The 18462-nt window shown below is 36.0% G+C and overlaps 1 protein-coding gene and 1 pseudogene across 2 annotated transcripts; one reads left to right on the forward strand and one right to left on the reverse strand.

The window, feature by feature from the left end:
* Nucleotides 1-406: 406 nt before the first annotated feature.
* Nucleotides 407-12343, forward strand: LOC126710595 (E3 ubiquitin-protein ligase RFI2-like). 2 transcript variants are annotated; one of them, XM_050411135.1, is made up of 6 exons: nucleotides 407-895; nucleotides 6988-7160; nucleotides 7646-7704; nucleotides 8267-8292; nucleotides 8384-8726; nucleotides 11658-12343. In XM_050411135.1, the coding sequence occupies exons 1-6, from the start codon at nucleotides 748-750 to the stop codon at nucleotides 12109-12111; spliced, it is 1203 nt and encodes a 400-aa protein (XP_050267092.1). In that variant the 5' UTR covers nucleotides 407-747; the 3' UTR covers nucleotides 12112-12343. The 2 variants fall into 2 exon arrangements, with proteins under 2 accessions (XP_050267092.1, XP_050267091.1); XM_050411134.1 differs by having other exon boundaries at nucleotides 412-895; nucleotides 8384-8765.
* A 762-nt stretch (nucleotides 12344-13105) lies between these two features.
* Nucleotides 13106-17515, reverse strand: LOC126708993 (beta-glucosidase 11-like; annotated as a pseudogene).
* Between the last annotated feature and the right edge of the window lie 947 nt (nucleotides 17516-18462).

An 18462-nucleotide genomic window follows, 5' to 3' on the forward strand; every position in this document is an offset into this window, starting at 1 on the left:
CATAAGTATAAGTGCTTGTGGAGTGTGGGGGGTAAGGGCCGGGGTTCAAGTCTCCAGGAGGGAGCTTCACACACATATACACTTAGATTAGGCTAGAGTAGAATTCTATCTTGTATAAAAAATATATATATATATATATATATATATAGTAGAGTAGTAGACTAAAGGTTACACATTGCACATCATGATTTATTAATTATTAAGATAATTTATTAATTTATTTTTATTGAAATTATATTAAATTTTGATGTGACTCATTAAGTAAAATATTTATATATAATTAATATTTTTTTAACATTTAATTTTAATTAATTCGTGCATGCATACTATTAATGAAAAAAAAAAAAAAAAAAACTTAAAACGACGTGGTTCCTCAAATGAAAGTTGAAATCTGTGAGAGACCCAGACCAGTTTTTCTGGTGTGTGCGTTACACCGTAAAGCATTTTCCATAGTATATTATCGTAGATTCCAAAGACAGTCCATGTAAGGTCCGAACTCCGAACCACGTAATCTGACAGGTCGGAGAGAGAAGAAAAGGTAGACACACACACTGAGACACAGACACAGGTACAGAGAAGAGAGAGAGAGAGAGAGAGAGAGAGAGAGAGATTCAGACTTTTTGGTGAAACGAAATAAAAAAAAGTTGTGGGTTTTGATTGGTGGAGGACAAGGGAAGGTGGGCTCATCAGAGAAGGAGACAAAGTGATCATTCACCATCGTCTTCTAGTTTTAGTTCTAGTTCTAAAATGGATGGTAATGGTGAGGGGGTTGCGGTTTTGGAACCTCAACCTTCTTCTTCTGGAGTTTCATGCTCGATTTGCTTGGATTTGGTCTTGAATATTACTGGGGGAAGATCCAGGGCTAAACTGCAATGTGGCCATGAGTTCCATCTGGGTAAGCCTGATTTTGTTTTTCTTGTTTTTGTGGCAGTTTTTTTTAGTGGGTTGTGAAGAAAATTTGGTTCTTGATTGAAATTGTTGAATTATGCGGAACTTTGGCACCTGGGTTTGTCTTAAAACAGAAGCAGTAAGGCAAAAATATTGGGGGTTATGTAGAATAAAGTTGAATTTCTGAAAGAGTATTGTGTTGTGTCATTGTGAGCTAAGATTTTTCTTTTGCTATTTGATGTGTGATTGTTTGCTTTTTTATGTGGTAATACTTGATAATTTTGTGGTTGTAGAATTTTAAGTGCTTGTAATAAAATCTTTTACGGTATAGATATGTTTTTTTTAAGGGTATCTTCACGGTTTCAAATTTTAATGCATGTAAACCCTTGGTTGAATTTCACAGAGAATTGAGCTTGCTGGAGAAATCTTGTAAAGAACAATTAGGTATTGGTAATAGTGAAAATAAAGGAGAGAGAAGTGTGATCATAATTGAATAGTGATGCTGTTGCCCATTTGGTGTTGATATGAGTTTAGATCTCAAAATTTTGTCAATTCTTGGTTATGAATATATGTTATCAATTGAATTTACTAGAAGAAAAAAGTGTAGACCATGAATGGATATATTAAAAAGAGATGGATTTCACACTTTGATTGTCGGAGTAATTATTGGCTGTCAAAAATTACAAAGGCTTTGTTTTGCAGGAACTGATACCTGTCCCAAGGCATAGTAATTTGATTAATTTATATTTCGTTTTCTTTTTTGGGTGTAGATTGATGGTTGTATTTGTTTCAAGGAGATATGAAACAATGCTTTTTGCATGATACAGATGTTGAAAAATCCAGCAAAAAACTTGTTTCAGCCAAAAACTTTTACGTAAAATACTATACTACCAAATATTTTTAATGTTTAAGTTTGGATTAGTTTCAACTAGAAATATGATTTCGATGATGATCGTTTTGATATTATTATTAAGAAAATTTGAGCTGCTACATTTACATAGATTTGTCAATTTCTTTCCACGTGAATGACCTGAAGCAATCTTTTCCACTCAGATTCTCATACTCCAGAAGGTCCTTTTATGCTTCTTTTACCTTATATCATAAGGTCCAATGCATCGGTCTTTATAGTTAGTTTAGGGAAAGCACTAAAAGAGAATGTAGCACTGTTCTGAAGGGGAAAGAGAGGTCTAAGGGGATTGAGTTCATTTGGTGGGAAACTATTTTGCTGAAGTTCAAATTGTGAACTTCATTTTAAATAGAGCTCAATGCTTGCACTATTCCTTGGTGCATGCCTTTTGCAGACAAGAGAGTTTTAGTGGATGACACTAGAAATGGAGTAACGCCAAGTTGGAAATCTGAATGAATGCTTTAGAATTTAACGACACTAGTCGCTAACCCGTGCGATGCACGGGAAAGCTATTGAAAATAATATTTTAAAAAGAATAATTTTATAAATTTTGTTTATATTGCATATTTATTTATGATAATTTAAAATATTATTTCAAATCCTATAACATTAGATCTTTCACAAACTATAAACAAAAATGTAATAAAAAGAAATTAAGATAGCATCACTTATATGTGAAGAAATATTTAAAAATATGTTTTCAAGGGATACATACCTAAATAGACAATTTAAAAATATGCATATATTAAAAGACAATTTAAGTTCATGTGTGCTTGCAAGGGATACATACCTAAATAGTTTTTGCGGTAGAAATAAAAGTCTTATCTTTGAGATAAAGAACTAATGTAAACAAACTAATCTTGCATAAAACAAATTAAAAAAGAAAAATATAAAACTGATGTTACAGGAAATTCAGCCACATAGTAGTAATATATAAATCTCTTAAAACCTAAACCTAAACATAAGGACTAAATATATAAACAAACTAACCTTACAAAAACTGAACTTTATAAGCTAAAATCTATACCGTGCATTGTAGATCTTGAATGCTTTAGGGCTTCCTACGTCTGGAGAGAGAGAGTTTGCAGAAACCGTGGCTTTATATTTCTTAACTTGAAAGAGGGGTAAGGTTGCTAGGGTTTTGTAGATCTTGAATGCTTTAGGGCTTCCTACGTCTGGAGAAAGAGAAAGTTTGCAGAAACTGTGGCTTTATATTTCTTAACTTGAGAGAGGGGTAAGGTTGCTAGGGTTTTGAGGAGTTATAATTTTTATTTATTTTTTATTTTTTATGCTGACGTGGAAAATTGTGGTGCCAGCAAAGGCTTCGGTTTTATATATATATATAGATTAGGTTAAGTAGGTCTAAAACAGAGCTCATGGAATGTAAATTTAGTAAAGTTAGAAACAAACATGAAGTAGTTGTAAAATTTAATGTATATTGGGGTACACATTTCACACTTGCTGTTTGCAGATGATACCATCTTGTTTTGTGATGTTTCTAGAGATCAGTTGTTGTCCATTAGGCTGGCTTTGACCTGCTTTCAAGCGTTTACTGGTTTGAAAGTAAATGTGGGGAAGAGTGAGATTGTGCCGGTTGGGGAGGTTGGAAATATAGGTGCTTTGGCTACCATACTTCGATGTAGGGTGGGTAGTCTGCCTATGAAATACTTGGGAATGCCATTGGGTACTCAATATAAAACATCTCTTTGGAATCTTATTTTGGAGAGGATGGAGAAGAAACTCTTAGGTTGGAAGCGTCTTTTTTTATCAAAGGGTGGTAGACTTACTCTGTTAAAGAGTACTCTTTTTAGCCTTCCTACGTACTATCTATCCCTATTTACCATCCTTGTAGCTATGGCTGATAGGTTGGTGCGTGTTCAGAGAAATTTTTTATGGGGGTCTTTAGAGGAGTGTTTCAAATATCCTTTGGTGGCTTGGGAGAAGGTGTGCTCGCCATTAGAGATGGGTGGTTTGGGGATCAAGAAGTTAGTGCATTTTAATCAAGCCCTATGAGGGAAATGGTTATGGAGGTTTGGACGAGAAAGCACCCATCTCTAGTGGAGGGTTATTGCAACTAAATATGGAGAAGGTCAAGGGGGGGGGGGGGGGGGGGAAATACTAAAGTATTTAGAAGGGCCCACGGATGTGGTCTGTGGCGTGGTATACACAATGGATGGGAGAGTTTCTCCAAACATGTGGCCCTAATGGAGGGTGATGGCTCTCGTATTTTTTTTTGGCATGATAAGTGGGTTGTAAATAACTCACTTAAAATGCTCTATCCTCAGTTGTATGCGTGTTCAAATGACAAGGAAGCTTGCATTTTTGATGTCCTATGCTATCAGGAGGATGGAAATGATAGGATGTGGAATTTGAGATTTTATAGGGATTTTCATGAAAGGGAATTAGAGGCTGCCTTCTCTTTCCTTGAGTTCATTTAATCTCGGATTCCTAGGGGTGTTGGGAGTGATATTTCCTATTGGCATCTCAATGGGAATGGCAAGTTTGACATTCGGTCCTATTACAATAAGATTTGGGGTGGTTCTATCTCCAATTTTTCTTGGAACGGTGTTTGGAAAGTTAAGATTCCTAAGAAGGTGGCATTCTTTTTGTGGACAGCAGTTCATGGGCAGATTCTTACCTTGGATAATCTTATGCTTAGGGGGTGCACTTTGGTGAATCAGTGTTGTATGTGCTGTTGTAATGAAGAAACTGTGGATCATCTCCTCCTCCATTGTCTTCTAGCTCACTTGCTGTGAGTGCATATGCTTCAGTTTTTTGGGATCCAATGGGTCTTGCCAGGCTTTGTGGAAAGCTTGGTGTGTTGGAGTTATTGGTTGGGAAAATTAATTTAGACATTTGGAATTTGGTTCTTAGCTGTTTGATGTGGATTGTTTGGACGGAAAGAAATCGACGCTCTTTTGAGGATACTGAGAAATCATTGGCTCAGTTACATGCTCTAGGCCAGAAGACTTTGTTTGATTGGTCTAGGTGTTGGGGCTCCTTGAATTGTTCTTTATCATTGAGTTTCATTCTTCTCTTAGTATTGCATCTTGAGTTTTTTTCCTTCTTATTTGTTGCTTTTGCTTGTGTTCACCATCATGAACACCTTGTATTTACTTTCTTCTTTTTTACATCTTGATTAATAATACTCTTATTACCTATCAAAAAAAAATTAATGTGTGTTTAGCTAAAGTTAGAATCTAAGATAAAACAGTTGTAAAACCTAATGGCCAAGAGATACCAAAGAGTAAGTGTTTAACTATATCTTGGATCAATAATTTATAAGGATGGAAAGGTGAAAAGGGATGTAAATCATATAATAAGAGCATAATGGATGAAGTGTAGAAGCTAGGGTGTTCATTGGTTAGTGCAGCCGGTTTTGGGGGAGTTTTTTTGTCTGCACCGACCTAGACCGACCTAGTTGGTTTTCTCAAATTACAAATTGCCACTGCACTGGGTCAGAAAGTCAAGCATTGGGAGGCGATTTTGGTTGATGCGGTGGTCAATTACTGAGGTGAAAAAAAACTATTTTAAACAAGCTGGAGAGAGAGCCAAATGGGGGTGTATCTAAGCCAATAACAACTGTGACTAAGATGTTCTATTTTGAATCTTCTGATGACACCTACTCTTGTTTGCCAAAACACCCATACACAATCAAATCTGGAGTGATTGATCTTTTTTTTTTTTTTTGGTGGGGGGGGGGGGGGGGTTGGTGGGGGAGAATGTGACACAGGTGTGGCAATTATTTTTGGGAATGAAAGATCTTTTTTTTTTTTTTTTTTTTTTTTTTGGGGATCTCATTTTCGTTGGAGGGTTGGAGTTGGGGGGGGGGGGGGTGTGTGGCGTTCAGGAAGTTGATTTTTAGGCAACTTTCAAACCCTATCACTGAAGACCACTACATTGACCTTGTTCGTTTTGAAATATTTTCTGTCTCCCACCTCTGTTGACCTTGTTGGAAGCCACTGTTGCCAGTCAGCTTGGCTCAACAAGGTCGGCTCTGGTTGGTGGTAGTCAGTGTGTGACCAATAAGGAGAAGCAGATTAAAAGTATTGTGTAATTGTAAAATACCCATTAAGTTAAAAGGAAAGTTTTACAATGCTTCTATAAGACCAGTTATGCTGTATAGTATCAAATGTTGAACTTTTAAGAGGTGGCATATTCATAAAATTAGTGTAGTTGAAATGAGAATTGTAATGGATAAGTGGAAATACAAAGAAATATATGGTACAAAATGAAGAAATTTGTTTAAAGATATAGGTAACTCCTGTAGATCAAAAAAGAAAAGAAAAATGAGGGAATGTTTCTTAAGATGGTTTGTAATGTGTAATGGAGAGTGATTAATGCACTTTGATTCAAGTTGAGAGAATGAAAGGAGGTGAGTGAGACCTAAAATAACAATAGTAAAAGTTATAAAAAAGTAAATGTCAATAAGGAGGTGATAGGGAGTACGATTTTGGACAAGATAGAATGGCAAAGAAGAATTTCTGTGACTGGCTTTGATTAGTCTATTGAGGAACCTCGAACTTTTGGGACTAGCACAGTAGCTCTCTGTTCTGTTGTTGTATTTTAAATGAGTTTGCAATTATGCTGTGCTGATTTAGGTTTTGGTTCTGTAAATGGAGAGCTTCGCATGACTTGAGTGAGGGGGATCATGTTTGAAATTGTTGAACACCCTTGTATTCTAAAACCTAAAGGGCACACTAGAATTGTTCAATTTTCTTGGAGTTCAGATTCAATTCATAGAGACATACACAATATAAGTAGTAATCTGTATCTGAGCATCCAATAACCTTCCTTACTTCTGCAGATACGATTATGATGAGAATTACAAACTTGTCAAAATGTAAATGTGATGATATCACTAACTGCATAGGTCTCATTGGTTGTATCTCAAATGATGTCTGCTGAATATGTGCTTTGGGAAAAATATGAATACATATCGCATATCATTAATTTTTGTGGAAAGATATGAATCCCATTATTATATGGTTTGGACTATGGGTTGACTTTGAATTTCCCTCATATAATGTGTGCATGCATATGCACCACACACATAGATACATATGGCAGTACCAATTTCTAATACTTCTTATGGTATCTTCTCCCTTCAAATGTTAATTTTATGTCATGACTAGGAAAGTAAGACCCTTGACGATGCTCTCTTCTTCTGCATGTATTTACTTGTTTTGCAGACTGCATTGGCTCGGCATTTAACATGAAGGGAGCAATGCAGTGCCCAAACTGCCGAAAGGTTGAGAAAGGCCAATGGTTATACGCCAATGGCTCTGCTCGTTCATTTCCTGAGTCTAGTATGGATGACTGGAATCCTGATGAGGATCCCTATGACCTAAATTACCCTGAAATGGTAAAACATTACTACTTTATCTTTTAATAGTATATAACTCAATATTGTAAAACAGATATTTCTCAACCTGCCAAGTTCTGAACAGGCATCCAATGACTCTGAAACAACATTTTCTTCACATCAGTGTCTTTGTGTTTACATAAATTTCGGGCTTTTATAATTTTCTCTCTCTCTGTGCATGGGTCATTAACAATAAGCTCTATTACAGGCTATGGAAATCCCTAAAACAGATAGAGATCTTTTAAACATATTCTTTTTGGCAATTTATTTTTTGAAGAGTTGAAATCCCTTAATACCAAAAACCGCTAATGCCAGACTATTGAGGATATCCTTCTCTCCTTTTCCAAGATAAAAAGGAAATTCTCTCTCCAAAACATTTGAAAATGTGTTATTATTGAACTACTCATTTTTTTGCATATCTGCCTATGGCCTGCATGGTCCGTGTTACCTTACTGCATTTATAATTTTGATAATGTCTTTTGCAGCCATTTAGAGTTCACTGGTGTCCATTTGGTGAATTGGCTCGAATTCCTACATCTTTTGAGTAAGCAAGATCTTTGTTTTGTGGTTTACATTCAATTCGTTTTCTTTAATTCCTCATGTGGTTTGTGCTTGGTTACAAATACTTATTTGTGTGAATCACTCCTGCCAGGAGCTTATGTGCTTGTACTAGTGTACATTACACTGCTTCTTATCATTGAGGCCTGGGATTTTGATTTGGAGGATAAATTTAGTACAATAAGTGCAATGATTTTTTTTGGTGGGAGAAAGGGGGGTGGGTGGGGGGAGTAGGATTCAGGATACCTGGTTCTCTCACTTTATACGGAGTAGATCATTTCAAAATTCATGTTAGATCCCTGTGAGACTATTCATTAAAATTCTCCCTTACTGTTATGTTGATTTTTAGTTTAATCATCAATTTTTATTGAGCATTTGCTCATAGACTTTAAGCTCAGGCATTCTTTGGTGAGATATTTAGGTGAACTTGAGTAGCGTTTACTATTCTGAAGAACTTCACCATCTATATTCTGCTTAAGAACTTGGTCAGCCCCTTTCCTAACACTATCATCCATTGTTGTCTCTGACACATTGATTCTGTCTTTCAGGGAAGTGGAATCTCCATCAACCACTTGTAAGTGTTGAGTTATTTATATCAAGAGTTAAAATTTTTTAGTTGCCACCATTAATATATAACACAACAACGTAATTTCTTCTCCGCGTAGATCATGACATGCGGGAACACCATGGCATGCCTTCTGAACACACTGCTCCATCATCTCTGCCTCATTCATATGTTGCATACTTTGGACCGATTCCACATGCATCCTCAAGATCTAGTGATAGCATTGATGATCCTAACTTCAATTATCCATGGAATGGTCTATCTGGACACAATGATATATTTAATCCCCATAGTTTTCCTGCCATTAGCATCCAATACCATACTTTGGGTCGCCATTCCCCTCCCTTCTCCCAATTTGGTAGCCATATCAATGGTGCTGATCCAGCTTCTATTCAACCTGCAACACAGGGATCTACTCACAGTGATTCCGATGCTACAACAAGGTCCAGATCTTTCCCATATCCACTTGTCTTTGCTCATGGGTAAGCTTTCTAGGCCAAGGTTCCCTTTTTTTTCTGAGGAAAAAAATCACAGTTTTGGTTAGGCGCTGCTGGTAAAAGTGCGGGGTGCACTAGTGCAAAGGTCTCTTGGAGCCTAGACGCAAAGCACAAGCGCATGCCTGATTGAAGTGAAGCGTACATTTAAAAAAAAAAAAATTGAAGATAATTATTAATAAGCAATACAACAATCAAATGATCAAATAATCATATAAATTGAAATAAAATGTTTTGTATAATACATATAACATTTATATTAGCCCCTACTTTTGCAATTCTAACACAAAAATTGCAAGTCAAGTCATTTTATTTTTTAGATCATCTAAATAGGAGTACTTCCATGCAATATCCTTCTTAAATATCTGGTAGGCATAATGCTCTATGACTAATCACTAATATTAGTTAATAATTTAATCACTTAATGACTATAAGTCTATAAGAATTAATCAATTAAGTCTTAAGTGCTATGCTTAACATCAACTACCGAAGTAACTAAGCAATTACCAAAAATATGGTCATTGGTTTCCAAGCAGTTATTCAAAGGGAAAAAATAAAATATAAAGAAGAACAAGATGGGCAGGGAGAAAAAACCAAGAAAAAATTAAAATTAAAATAGAGAAGCACTGGGGGTTGTGGGTTTCAAGACAAGTTACACAAAAAAATATGCCAAATCAATGGTTTATATCAATAATGTTAAGATCCTATAACTACAACTCAGTCTTGTTTTTTTATTTTTTTTTGAAAAATATAAAATAGTGCAAAAAAAAGGGCGCTTAAAGTGCAAAGAAAGCATTCCTAAAACACGCTTCTTTGAATGCGCCTCACTTTAGAGGCAAAAAGCATTGGAGCATTGGTGCTTCATGCTTTGTGCTTAAGGGCACTTTTACCAACACTAGCATGGAGATTGCTTTCTAATCTCCTCATTTGCCAACTTCCTCTGAAATATTTGGGCTTTTTGTTGGGTACTACCTATAAAGAGGAGACAATTTAGAATCCTGTTTTGTAGAAGATGGAGTGGTGTTTAGCTAGATGGAAGAGGTTGTATTTATCTAAGGGGTAAGGTAACTCTTATTAATTGTACCCTTTCCAACTTGCCAACTTATTTTATCTCTCTACCTCCTATCCAGGTGAAGGTGGCTAATCATATGAAGAAATTATAGAGAGATTTTCCTTGGAGTGTTATTGATGCTCCTAAGGTACCTCTGGTGAAAGGGTCTAAGGTTTGTGAGCCGGTGCAGAATGGTGGGTTAGGCATCAGGTGTTTGAGAATATTTAATACTGCCTTGCTAGGCAAATGGTTATAGGGTATGGAATGGAGAGAGATGCCCTTTGGAGGAGGGTCACTGAGGCGAAATATGGGGATGACTGTGGTGGTTGGCGTACAAAACTCATGTCAGGAACCTATGGTGTTAGTGTGTGGAAAACCATTAGAAGTGGTTGGCTGGCTTTTTCTAAGTTTTTTTGGTATGATGTTGGTGATGGTACTAGGGTGAAGTTCTAGGAGGATGTGTGGTGTGAGGATTGTTCTCTTAAAGAAGCTTTTCTAAAGTTGTATGGTATTAATCGGGCAAGGGAGTCTTTTGTGTCGGAGATTATGCATTCCTCTAATGGGAGGCTTCATTGGGACATCCAATTTCGTTGTCCAGTATAGGATTGGGAGTTAGACGCTTTGGATCTTTTTTTGGATATGCTTTATTCCACGGATGTACCGGGCTATGGTGCTGATGAAGCTTGTTGGAAGCTAGCAATGAGAATAGGTTTTGAGGTTGGAGGTTTTTATCACTCTCTATCCCCCCTTCTTCTGTCATTTCTTTTCCTTGAAAAATGGTGTGACAATAGAAAGTTCCTTCTAGAGTAGCATTCTTTTCTTGCACTGCCACTTTAGGTAAGATTTTAACTACAGATATTCTTTGGCATATTGCAGTGCTAGATTGGGCAAGTTCAAAAGACATAGAAATATAGATTTTTGGAGGATTGTGCCACATTGTTTGTTTTGGTGCTTATGGAGGGAACGGAATGCTAGATGCTTTGAGGATTGTGAACGGTTTATCCTTGATATAAAGTATTTTTCCTTCCGTACTCTCCTCAAATGGATCTTAGTTTTGCCTTCATGTTCTTGTTTATCCCTCCCTGTCCTTCTTGATCATTGTAATTTGGGTTCTTAAATTCTGCCACTGTAGTGCATTTCTAGTGTACTTGGTTTGGCTATTTTGGCTATTTTTTAAAATAAAAGTTCTTACGTTATTATCAACCAAAAAAAAAAAAAAAATCTCCTCATTTGCCAACTGTCAAATGGAAAATTGTTTATGGTGGCACTATTGCTTTGCAAGGCAATGACTCTGGTTATTGCATAAACCTCTACCTGAGTTCTTTAAAAGTTCTACTTAGACTGCTTATCAAAAAGAGTTCTGCTAAGTTCTACTTAGACTGATAGACATGTATTTCTAACACGAACAGTTGTAAGAAACATGTGTGCTCTTTGCTAACAAAGCTAAGGGTATTCAATATAGTATAAATTACTTTTAATCACCTTATGGTCTTGAATGGAATATTGGTTTTAGTGGCACTATGGTTTTGCAGTTCATTAACAGTAGTTGAGGCATGAACCTCTTAAGTAATTTCTTTTAATATCTGCTTAGATACTTACTCTTTTAGTTCTAATAGTTGTGAGAAACGTGTGTTCTCTTTGCTGACATAGCCAGGGGTAGTTGACACACATGGACTGTGCACGTCTTTCTGTCATTCTCACATCTTTGATTGCAAATTCAACAGTTTACTTAAAGGAGTGTTCGATTATGATAATTATATTAGTGAAATACCCAGATTGTTCTTTATATGAGCTGTGTACTAAATAGTCTTTGCCCCTACTCTTTGTAGGTCTGGTCCTAGAGCTGGGAGCTCATTTGTCTCCTCAGCTGTTCCTCGTTATCCAGGGTCCAATGTTCATACCCATGAAATGATACAGGTTTCTCATGCGTTTCATCTTCAGCAACGACCTAGCAATTCACTAGGCATGCCCTCACCTATCATTCCTGCTGTCAGGAGAATCGATAGTCCTGGGGGTTTGCCTCCAGTAGTGCCAGCATCTCTACAACCTGATGGCAATGGTGGTTTTCATATCTATCCTCCTCAAACTCCTTCAGTCCCGAACCTACATGAAGCTGAAAATCCTTTGCCAAATCAATTTCACGCGTGGGAAAGAGAGCACTTCTCTCGTTTCCCTCCTGTATTATCTGACATGGACTCAGCATGGGGGCAATATCATCATGCTGCTGGTGACTCTGATTCTGTCAACAGGTCTGGTGGCTTATGGCATAGGCACTGGTCCTAGAGGACCCGCTCCCCTACTGTGGTTGCAAATGTTTATCAATCAATTTATCCACTGGATACTTTTAAACGAATCGCATCTAAATTATGATGGATAACAAACTCAATTGTGGGTATTCATAAACATTTGTCCATTTTTGTAAATTAAAAAAAAAAAAAACTTATTTTGTCATGTAACCTCTTGAACTTGTAAATCTTTGACAATCTAGTGGTGCCATAACATTTGTTTCTTTTTACTGAATGTTTTGCTTAAACTTCCCATGGATGCTTGCATTGCAATTTGGCACTAGCTTTATTGAATTTCCAGGGAAGTACAGGGCCTGATGTAGAAATTGGTAAACAAAAAGTTACCTTAATATGTGGTGTATATACGGTTTCTGGGTCGACTTGTATTACCTTCACAAGTTGTCGCTTATATACACTTACTGGAAACATGCAGATTGTTACCAACAGAATATATTAAAACGACTTACTTCGTCTACACGAGTTGGAAATGCAACTCTACAAAACCATTTTAAGCCACAGTCGTGAGAGATAATTGTTCCTAAAAAGTAAGGTAAAATCATTCAGTATACCCGATGTATTACACCTTTCTTATGTAGAAGCGAACTCTATTTTTAAGTCTCATACCTAAGAAGTACATTTATATGAGATAGGTATAAATATAGTATACTGACCGAAATTATGCACTGAATTATTCATACCTAAGTTAAATGTTTGTTTTAGTGAAAATTTCGATGCATATTTTCAGCATTGGTAGCATTATCCTTTATTAAAAAAACAATGGTTATTACACACATTTGTACACATGTTTGTTTTAACTAAAATTTTCACTTTGAAGTCACAATTTTAGTTAAAAACAAGCATGCGTGTACTGATGCTTGTGTGTTAATGTGTGTGTAAGAGTTATTTCCCTTATCAAAAGTAAACTTGTGGGGTAATTTCTCAAATCAAGCTGTGGAGGGAAAGAATTCTCGCTCTCTTAACATGCAAACGTTAATGCACTGAAATAGAAGACATAAGAACCCTGTTACAAATTATTGATCAATAATGTTACTTTGTACATTTTGGTTCTCATAAGCAACATAACACCACTACACTTGTCCCATAATATGAACAGAGCCCACTGAAAGTGAGAATGAGAGAGAGAGAGAGAGAATGGATTCTTCTCAAGTTCAATAACTCCATCCAAGTTGATGCTTCTTCCCTTCAAAAAATTGGAGTACCATTTTGCAGAGAGCTTGGGATATCTTTTCAAATCCGGGTCATCCAAATCCACATAGTTTATGCCGTAGCTATATCCATAGCCACCAATTAACTCAAATATAACCAAGATAGCCCATGTCAAATAACCTCTTGTGTTTGATCCATTCCTTCAACGAAAAAAAAATAAAAATTAAATGGTGGCAAGGAAAAGGAAATGCAATCAATTTAGAATTTTCTCTTTGTTAAAAAAAAAAAAAAAAGCTACACACATCTATCATATCAAATACATTTTATTTATTTATTTATCGATTGTTGAGGGTGGGGAATTGAACTTGGGTGTCTCCATTGTAAATTCCAAGAGGTGCTAATGAGCTACAAGGCTCTTGGTATATCAAATAAACAAAATTGAATAAAGGTGTAGTCTATATTCATAGTCTCTTACCGTAAATTATGATAATGCACATTGGAGTTCTACTAATGCTAAACGAGTCTACAATGACTTAAATCCATTAGAGACGTTTTCCATAATGGTCACATGCTTAGATTGGAAGTAAAAGTTCTCCATAAGTGTGTTAATAGTCTATTAGAAGACCATATTCGACTCAAGTCGACCTAATTTTTTTTGTTGCTAAACCTTTTAAATAGTTCTACAATTTGACTGGCACCATTATCCATAGAAAACTTACAATGCTGTCATCCACCATGTGACCATTATAAAAAGGACCACTACATTAGGAAGCTTTCATATCAACTCATGGTGAGGATCAAATGTCACAAATTAAGCGCTTGCTACATCTATACTACACCCTAAAACGATTAGTTAAGTTACAATTAAGACTCATTGTAATTGCTTATATAGCACAGATTGACATAGTAATTGAGTGATGTGGGACTCAGTGTACACCTTTGCAACACACACTCATATAGTCTAGCACTTTTTCTTCATTCTGTGTGTTGCAATTCCATGTGTATCCATTGAGAAAGACAAAGGAGGGGGGGTGGGAGAGTTTAATTGGTCTTGCCAATAATGAAACATCTTGATTTTATTTAGGACTACCATTTCCAATGGTGCTTTGCATCTTAAAAATCATTATATTCCCTCTTGGAAATGAGTGGGGTTGAGATAGCAATATGGGCCCATAGAAAATATATAATTAGGAAACATTGGCAAAAGAGGGGGTTGGGTGGAGAAATCTATTAATCTACTTTGTGTTGAATATAAAAGTTGAACATCTGATCACATGTTTTTATTGAAAGAATGACCTGCTTAGCCCCCACAATGGTCATAGAAGGAATTTTAGAATATAATTAATGGCACTTCACTAGGAAAGGTTTGAATGAAGTATGCATACCTCAATGCATCAAGCACACCTTCAATGTATCCACGCATATATTTCACCCTTGCAATGTCATCCAATGTTGAATTTCTTTGCATCTGCTGACCTAACAAGACATCCCATGACAAGTTTGATCAATTAGATATAAAACATGATGAAAAGACATTGCATGATGAGCATTACAACCCAACCCAACCCAACCTTGCCTAACCCATCAAATGCCAACATGACAAATCATACTATATGCAGGTTCCACTGGTTCACCATGAAAGTACTTATAATAAGATGGTGGAAAGATTCTTGATTATTTCCAACAATGCCACAGCCATCCCGAAGGTAGGGAACATGCAGCCACAGTGATCAATCATTATATGCTCTGTCTCATACTTAACGCAAGATAGCCAACCATCTAATGGATTTACAAGACCAAAAAAATTCAGGATTGGAATGATTCAAAAATTCAGCTACTTGCTTGTTCGACACAATTAATCTATTTAGACTTCATTTGGGGGAGAAAAACAGATTTGTATATGGTCAATTAACTTGCAAAGTTTTCTTGCTGTCCCATAGGGTTTCCTCCAAGAGTCCACTTCCAAAAGAAAAGTCCAGGGAAAGAAAAGGAAGAAAAACAGAGAAATAAAATGATAAAGGAGCAACTACTCAAGAGTGAGTGTGTGAGAAAGAGACAGAGACCATTTTCATAAATGTAAATAGGAGGGTTGCCAAAATCTTGCTCGACATATTCCAGCACTGCTTGCAGACACCAGGGCATAATAGGAAACTGAGTAAAATAAGGCTGGTTAGTGAAGGGTGAATGATATAAACAAACTGAATCTTATGTTTAGGTAGAAAAAATTGCCTAAGCCACAGTTTATTTTTGAAGTCTCACCTCAAATTCTGATGAGCTATCCTGAATTACTGCCACGACCAGAAAATCACAGAGTTACTTCTGTTCATCTTTCATAAATTACAAAGACTAGTAGAGGTTTATTCGAACTGAAAGACTCACTTGGTGGAGTATATTGGCCTAGTCTAAATTTTCATTGAGTTAAAAGACATGTATGAAAGGCAGTGTAATACACACAATTTTTAAAGGTCGGGTATGTGAAACGAGATAGAAATTAAATCAAAGGGGCAAAATTGACTTAGTGAAACCTGACAGGATCATTGATTTAAAATAGTTCTCACTTTGTAATAATAATAGATAAAGACTTACCGGTTAGCTCTATTTCTGCATCCATGAAGACGTCTCTATATACCATCTTCAGACCGTTGGAGATGTCTTTGACATACATACTGATGTAATGTATTACCCCTATGAAGTCAAATGAACCCTTTACCAGTTTGGATTCATGATTTGTGAAGACTGGCATTCTAGCCCCTGCATTTTGCTTCATTATATTGGGATAGTCTCCAAACACCAAGGGATTGAGAAATCTGCAATACAGTGCAGGTGTACTATAGTCAGAGGCATTGAATAATCAAGTCTCAAATTCAACATAAACTTGACTAGAGGAATTCTCATCTTCCTCCCAATTATTACCGCTATTTTGGCCCACACAGGATTGACATTACCATAAGCAAAATTAGAATGATTTGAAATGAAGTTCAACATGTAGTGACACCATGATCCAAACAAGAAAATTTTAGGAAAAAAAATGGTATCAATTCTAGGATTTATTATTCACTAGCCATAATTGAATGCATAGGCCCTTTGAGTTGCGATTGCATCTTCTTTTCTGTTTGTTAGAGGAACAAATCCTAGCATATTTATGCTGAGCCCTATCAATCCATGTTGTTTGTCCTACATCATAACATGTGCTCTAAAATCCACTAACATTTCCTTCACAAATAAATTCCTTTGTAGATTCAGCATTACTGCATTAGAATGGAAAGTCAAATATTTTATCAAATAATTACTAACTAGAAGAAAGTCTATTAGGGTTCTGGAGCATAATTCTGTGTCTTAATTTCACTACTGTAACATATATTGACAATATTGACTGATTGATATACCAGTTAAAATGCTTAATATGGAAAATTTCAGATGATACCTGATATTTTTCTGGTACAATCTTGCAGCTGAAGCATGTGCCAACAAGATATTATGAGCTGCTATGTACGGCTCAGATGAAGAGTTGCCCCTAGAGCAGTATCCATATGGAGGAGACATCGCTGAGGTGGCAGAAATCCCAAGTCATAGCCTCCATACATGAATGCATTGGGCTCATTAATAGTAGTCCATAATGAAACCCTATCTCCAAATTCTCTGAAGCAGACCTCTGCATATTCTGTGAAGTCTCCTACATCCAGATATAAATAGTTTGATTGCATTGATCATCCTATGCTGTCCTTGGCATGAAAATTTTTATCCTAAGCAGAAAAGACAAATTTTAACTAACAAGTGTTAAGAACTATACACTATCTTTCGACTAACCCATCCTCCATACTTATCTTCAAGTGCCTGAGGAAGATCATAATTGTGTAATGTAACATGTGGTTGGCTTCCTGCAAAATCAATAGACCAAGCAATATTTAGAAACAAAAGTTCCAAGGTGTGGTTAGCTTAGCAATTTGGGAATGCTAAGCAAACTAGATTATTTATAGATTATGATATGGAAGTTTGGCTTTAACCATGGCTGACAAGTTCATTGATGAGATTGGTGTAATATTGTAAACCCTTTGGATTGATAGGCCCTCTCCCATCTGTTAGACAATACATGTGCACACAATTACTAAAATTTAAATGATATTTATTTAATTAGTAGATCATAGTTGGGTCATCAAACTTGGGATAAGTCTTGACCATGAAATAGAAAATCTATAGGCATCGGGGCCTATGTCCACCATGAGTTGCACATCTTCTTGCAAGAGATACAGGAACTCGGAGATATGTGGGCTAGACTCCAGGAAAATTTAGAGAGATGTAATTCAAACAAAATGAATATGGTATTTGTTGGTTCAGCCCCATTTGTATAATCATTGGATCTTATATCATGAAAGGAATAATTTTTTTCTTTTATGACAACGAGAGGATTAATTGACCTCAAATCATGAATCATTCATGCTAAAGGATTGTTTTTCAAGGCATCAGAACCTTGTATTTATGGTACCCATCACATGCTACATCTCCAGTTGCTCCATGTGCTTTCCCTGAAATTTGAGAAGGAAAATTTTAAGATTATGCCATTTTTCATATAACTATATCTTCACAATCACCAGTCTGCTAAATTGATGATGTTTATCAAACCACCAAGTGCGGATTTTGACCCAAGGGCACAAATTTTCTTTGGAATTTTGGCACCTTGATTTTGTTCTTTTTCTCGGTGCCTGCAGTGCAGACACTAAAAAGTTATGTTAATTCATCCTTAAACTTTAACGAGTGAAAAGACCAATGACCACCCTATGATAAGGAGCAGGGGTTAATGGAATACTAAAATATAGTTCATCTATAGATAATTAGATATGCAACTTGATCTATCATATAAATAAAATCAATGCACTTTTCTTTGGTTTTCAAACCATAAAAATACACATTGTTATTGTTAGTTTTTAGACCCCTTAAAACACAATTGGATTAGCCTAGTTAATTAGCCAAGTTGTTACTTAGTCCAAATTCCAAGTCTAGGTTATCACAATCAAACAATCATATCATGCATAGCAGTGAAAAATAAATAAGACAATGATATGATCACCTAGGAAAACTAAACTGGTAAAAAAACTGGAGAGGATTTAACCTAGCTGTCCTCAACGAAAAAAAGAAAATCCACTAGAAAGAATCGAAGTTTATACAATAAGACTTACAAGCCCCC

Source organism: Quercus robur, chromosome 12, assembly GCF_932294415.1.
Source record: "Quercus robur chromosome 12, dhQueRobu3.1, whole genome shotgun sequence".
NCBI lineage: Eukaryota > Viridiplantae > Streptophyta > Magnoliopsida > Fagales > Fagaceae > Quercus > Quercus robur.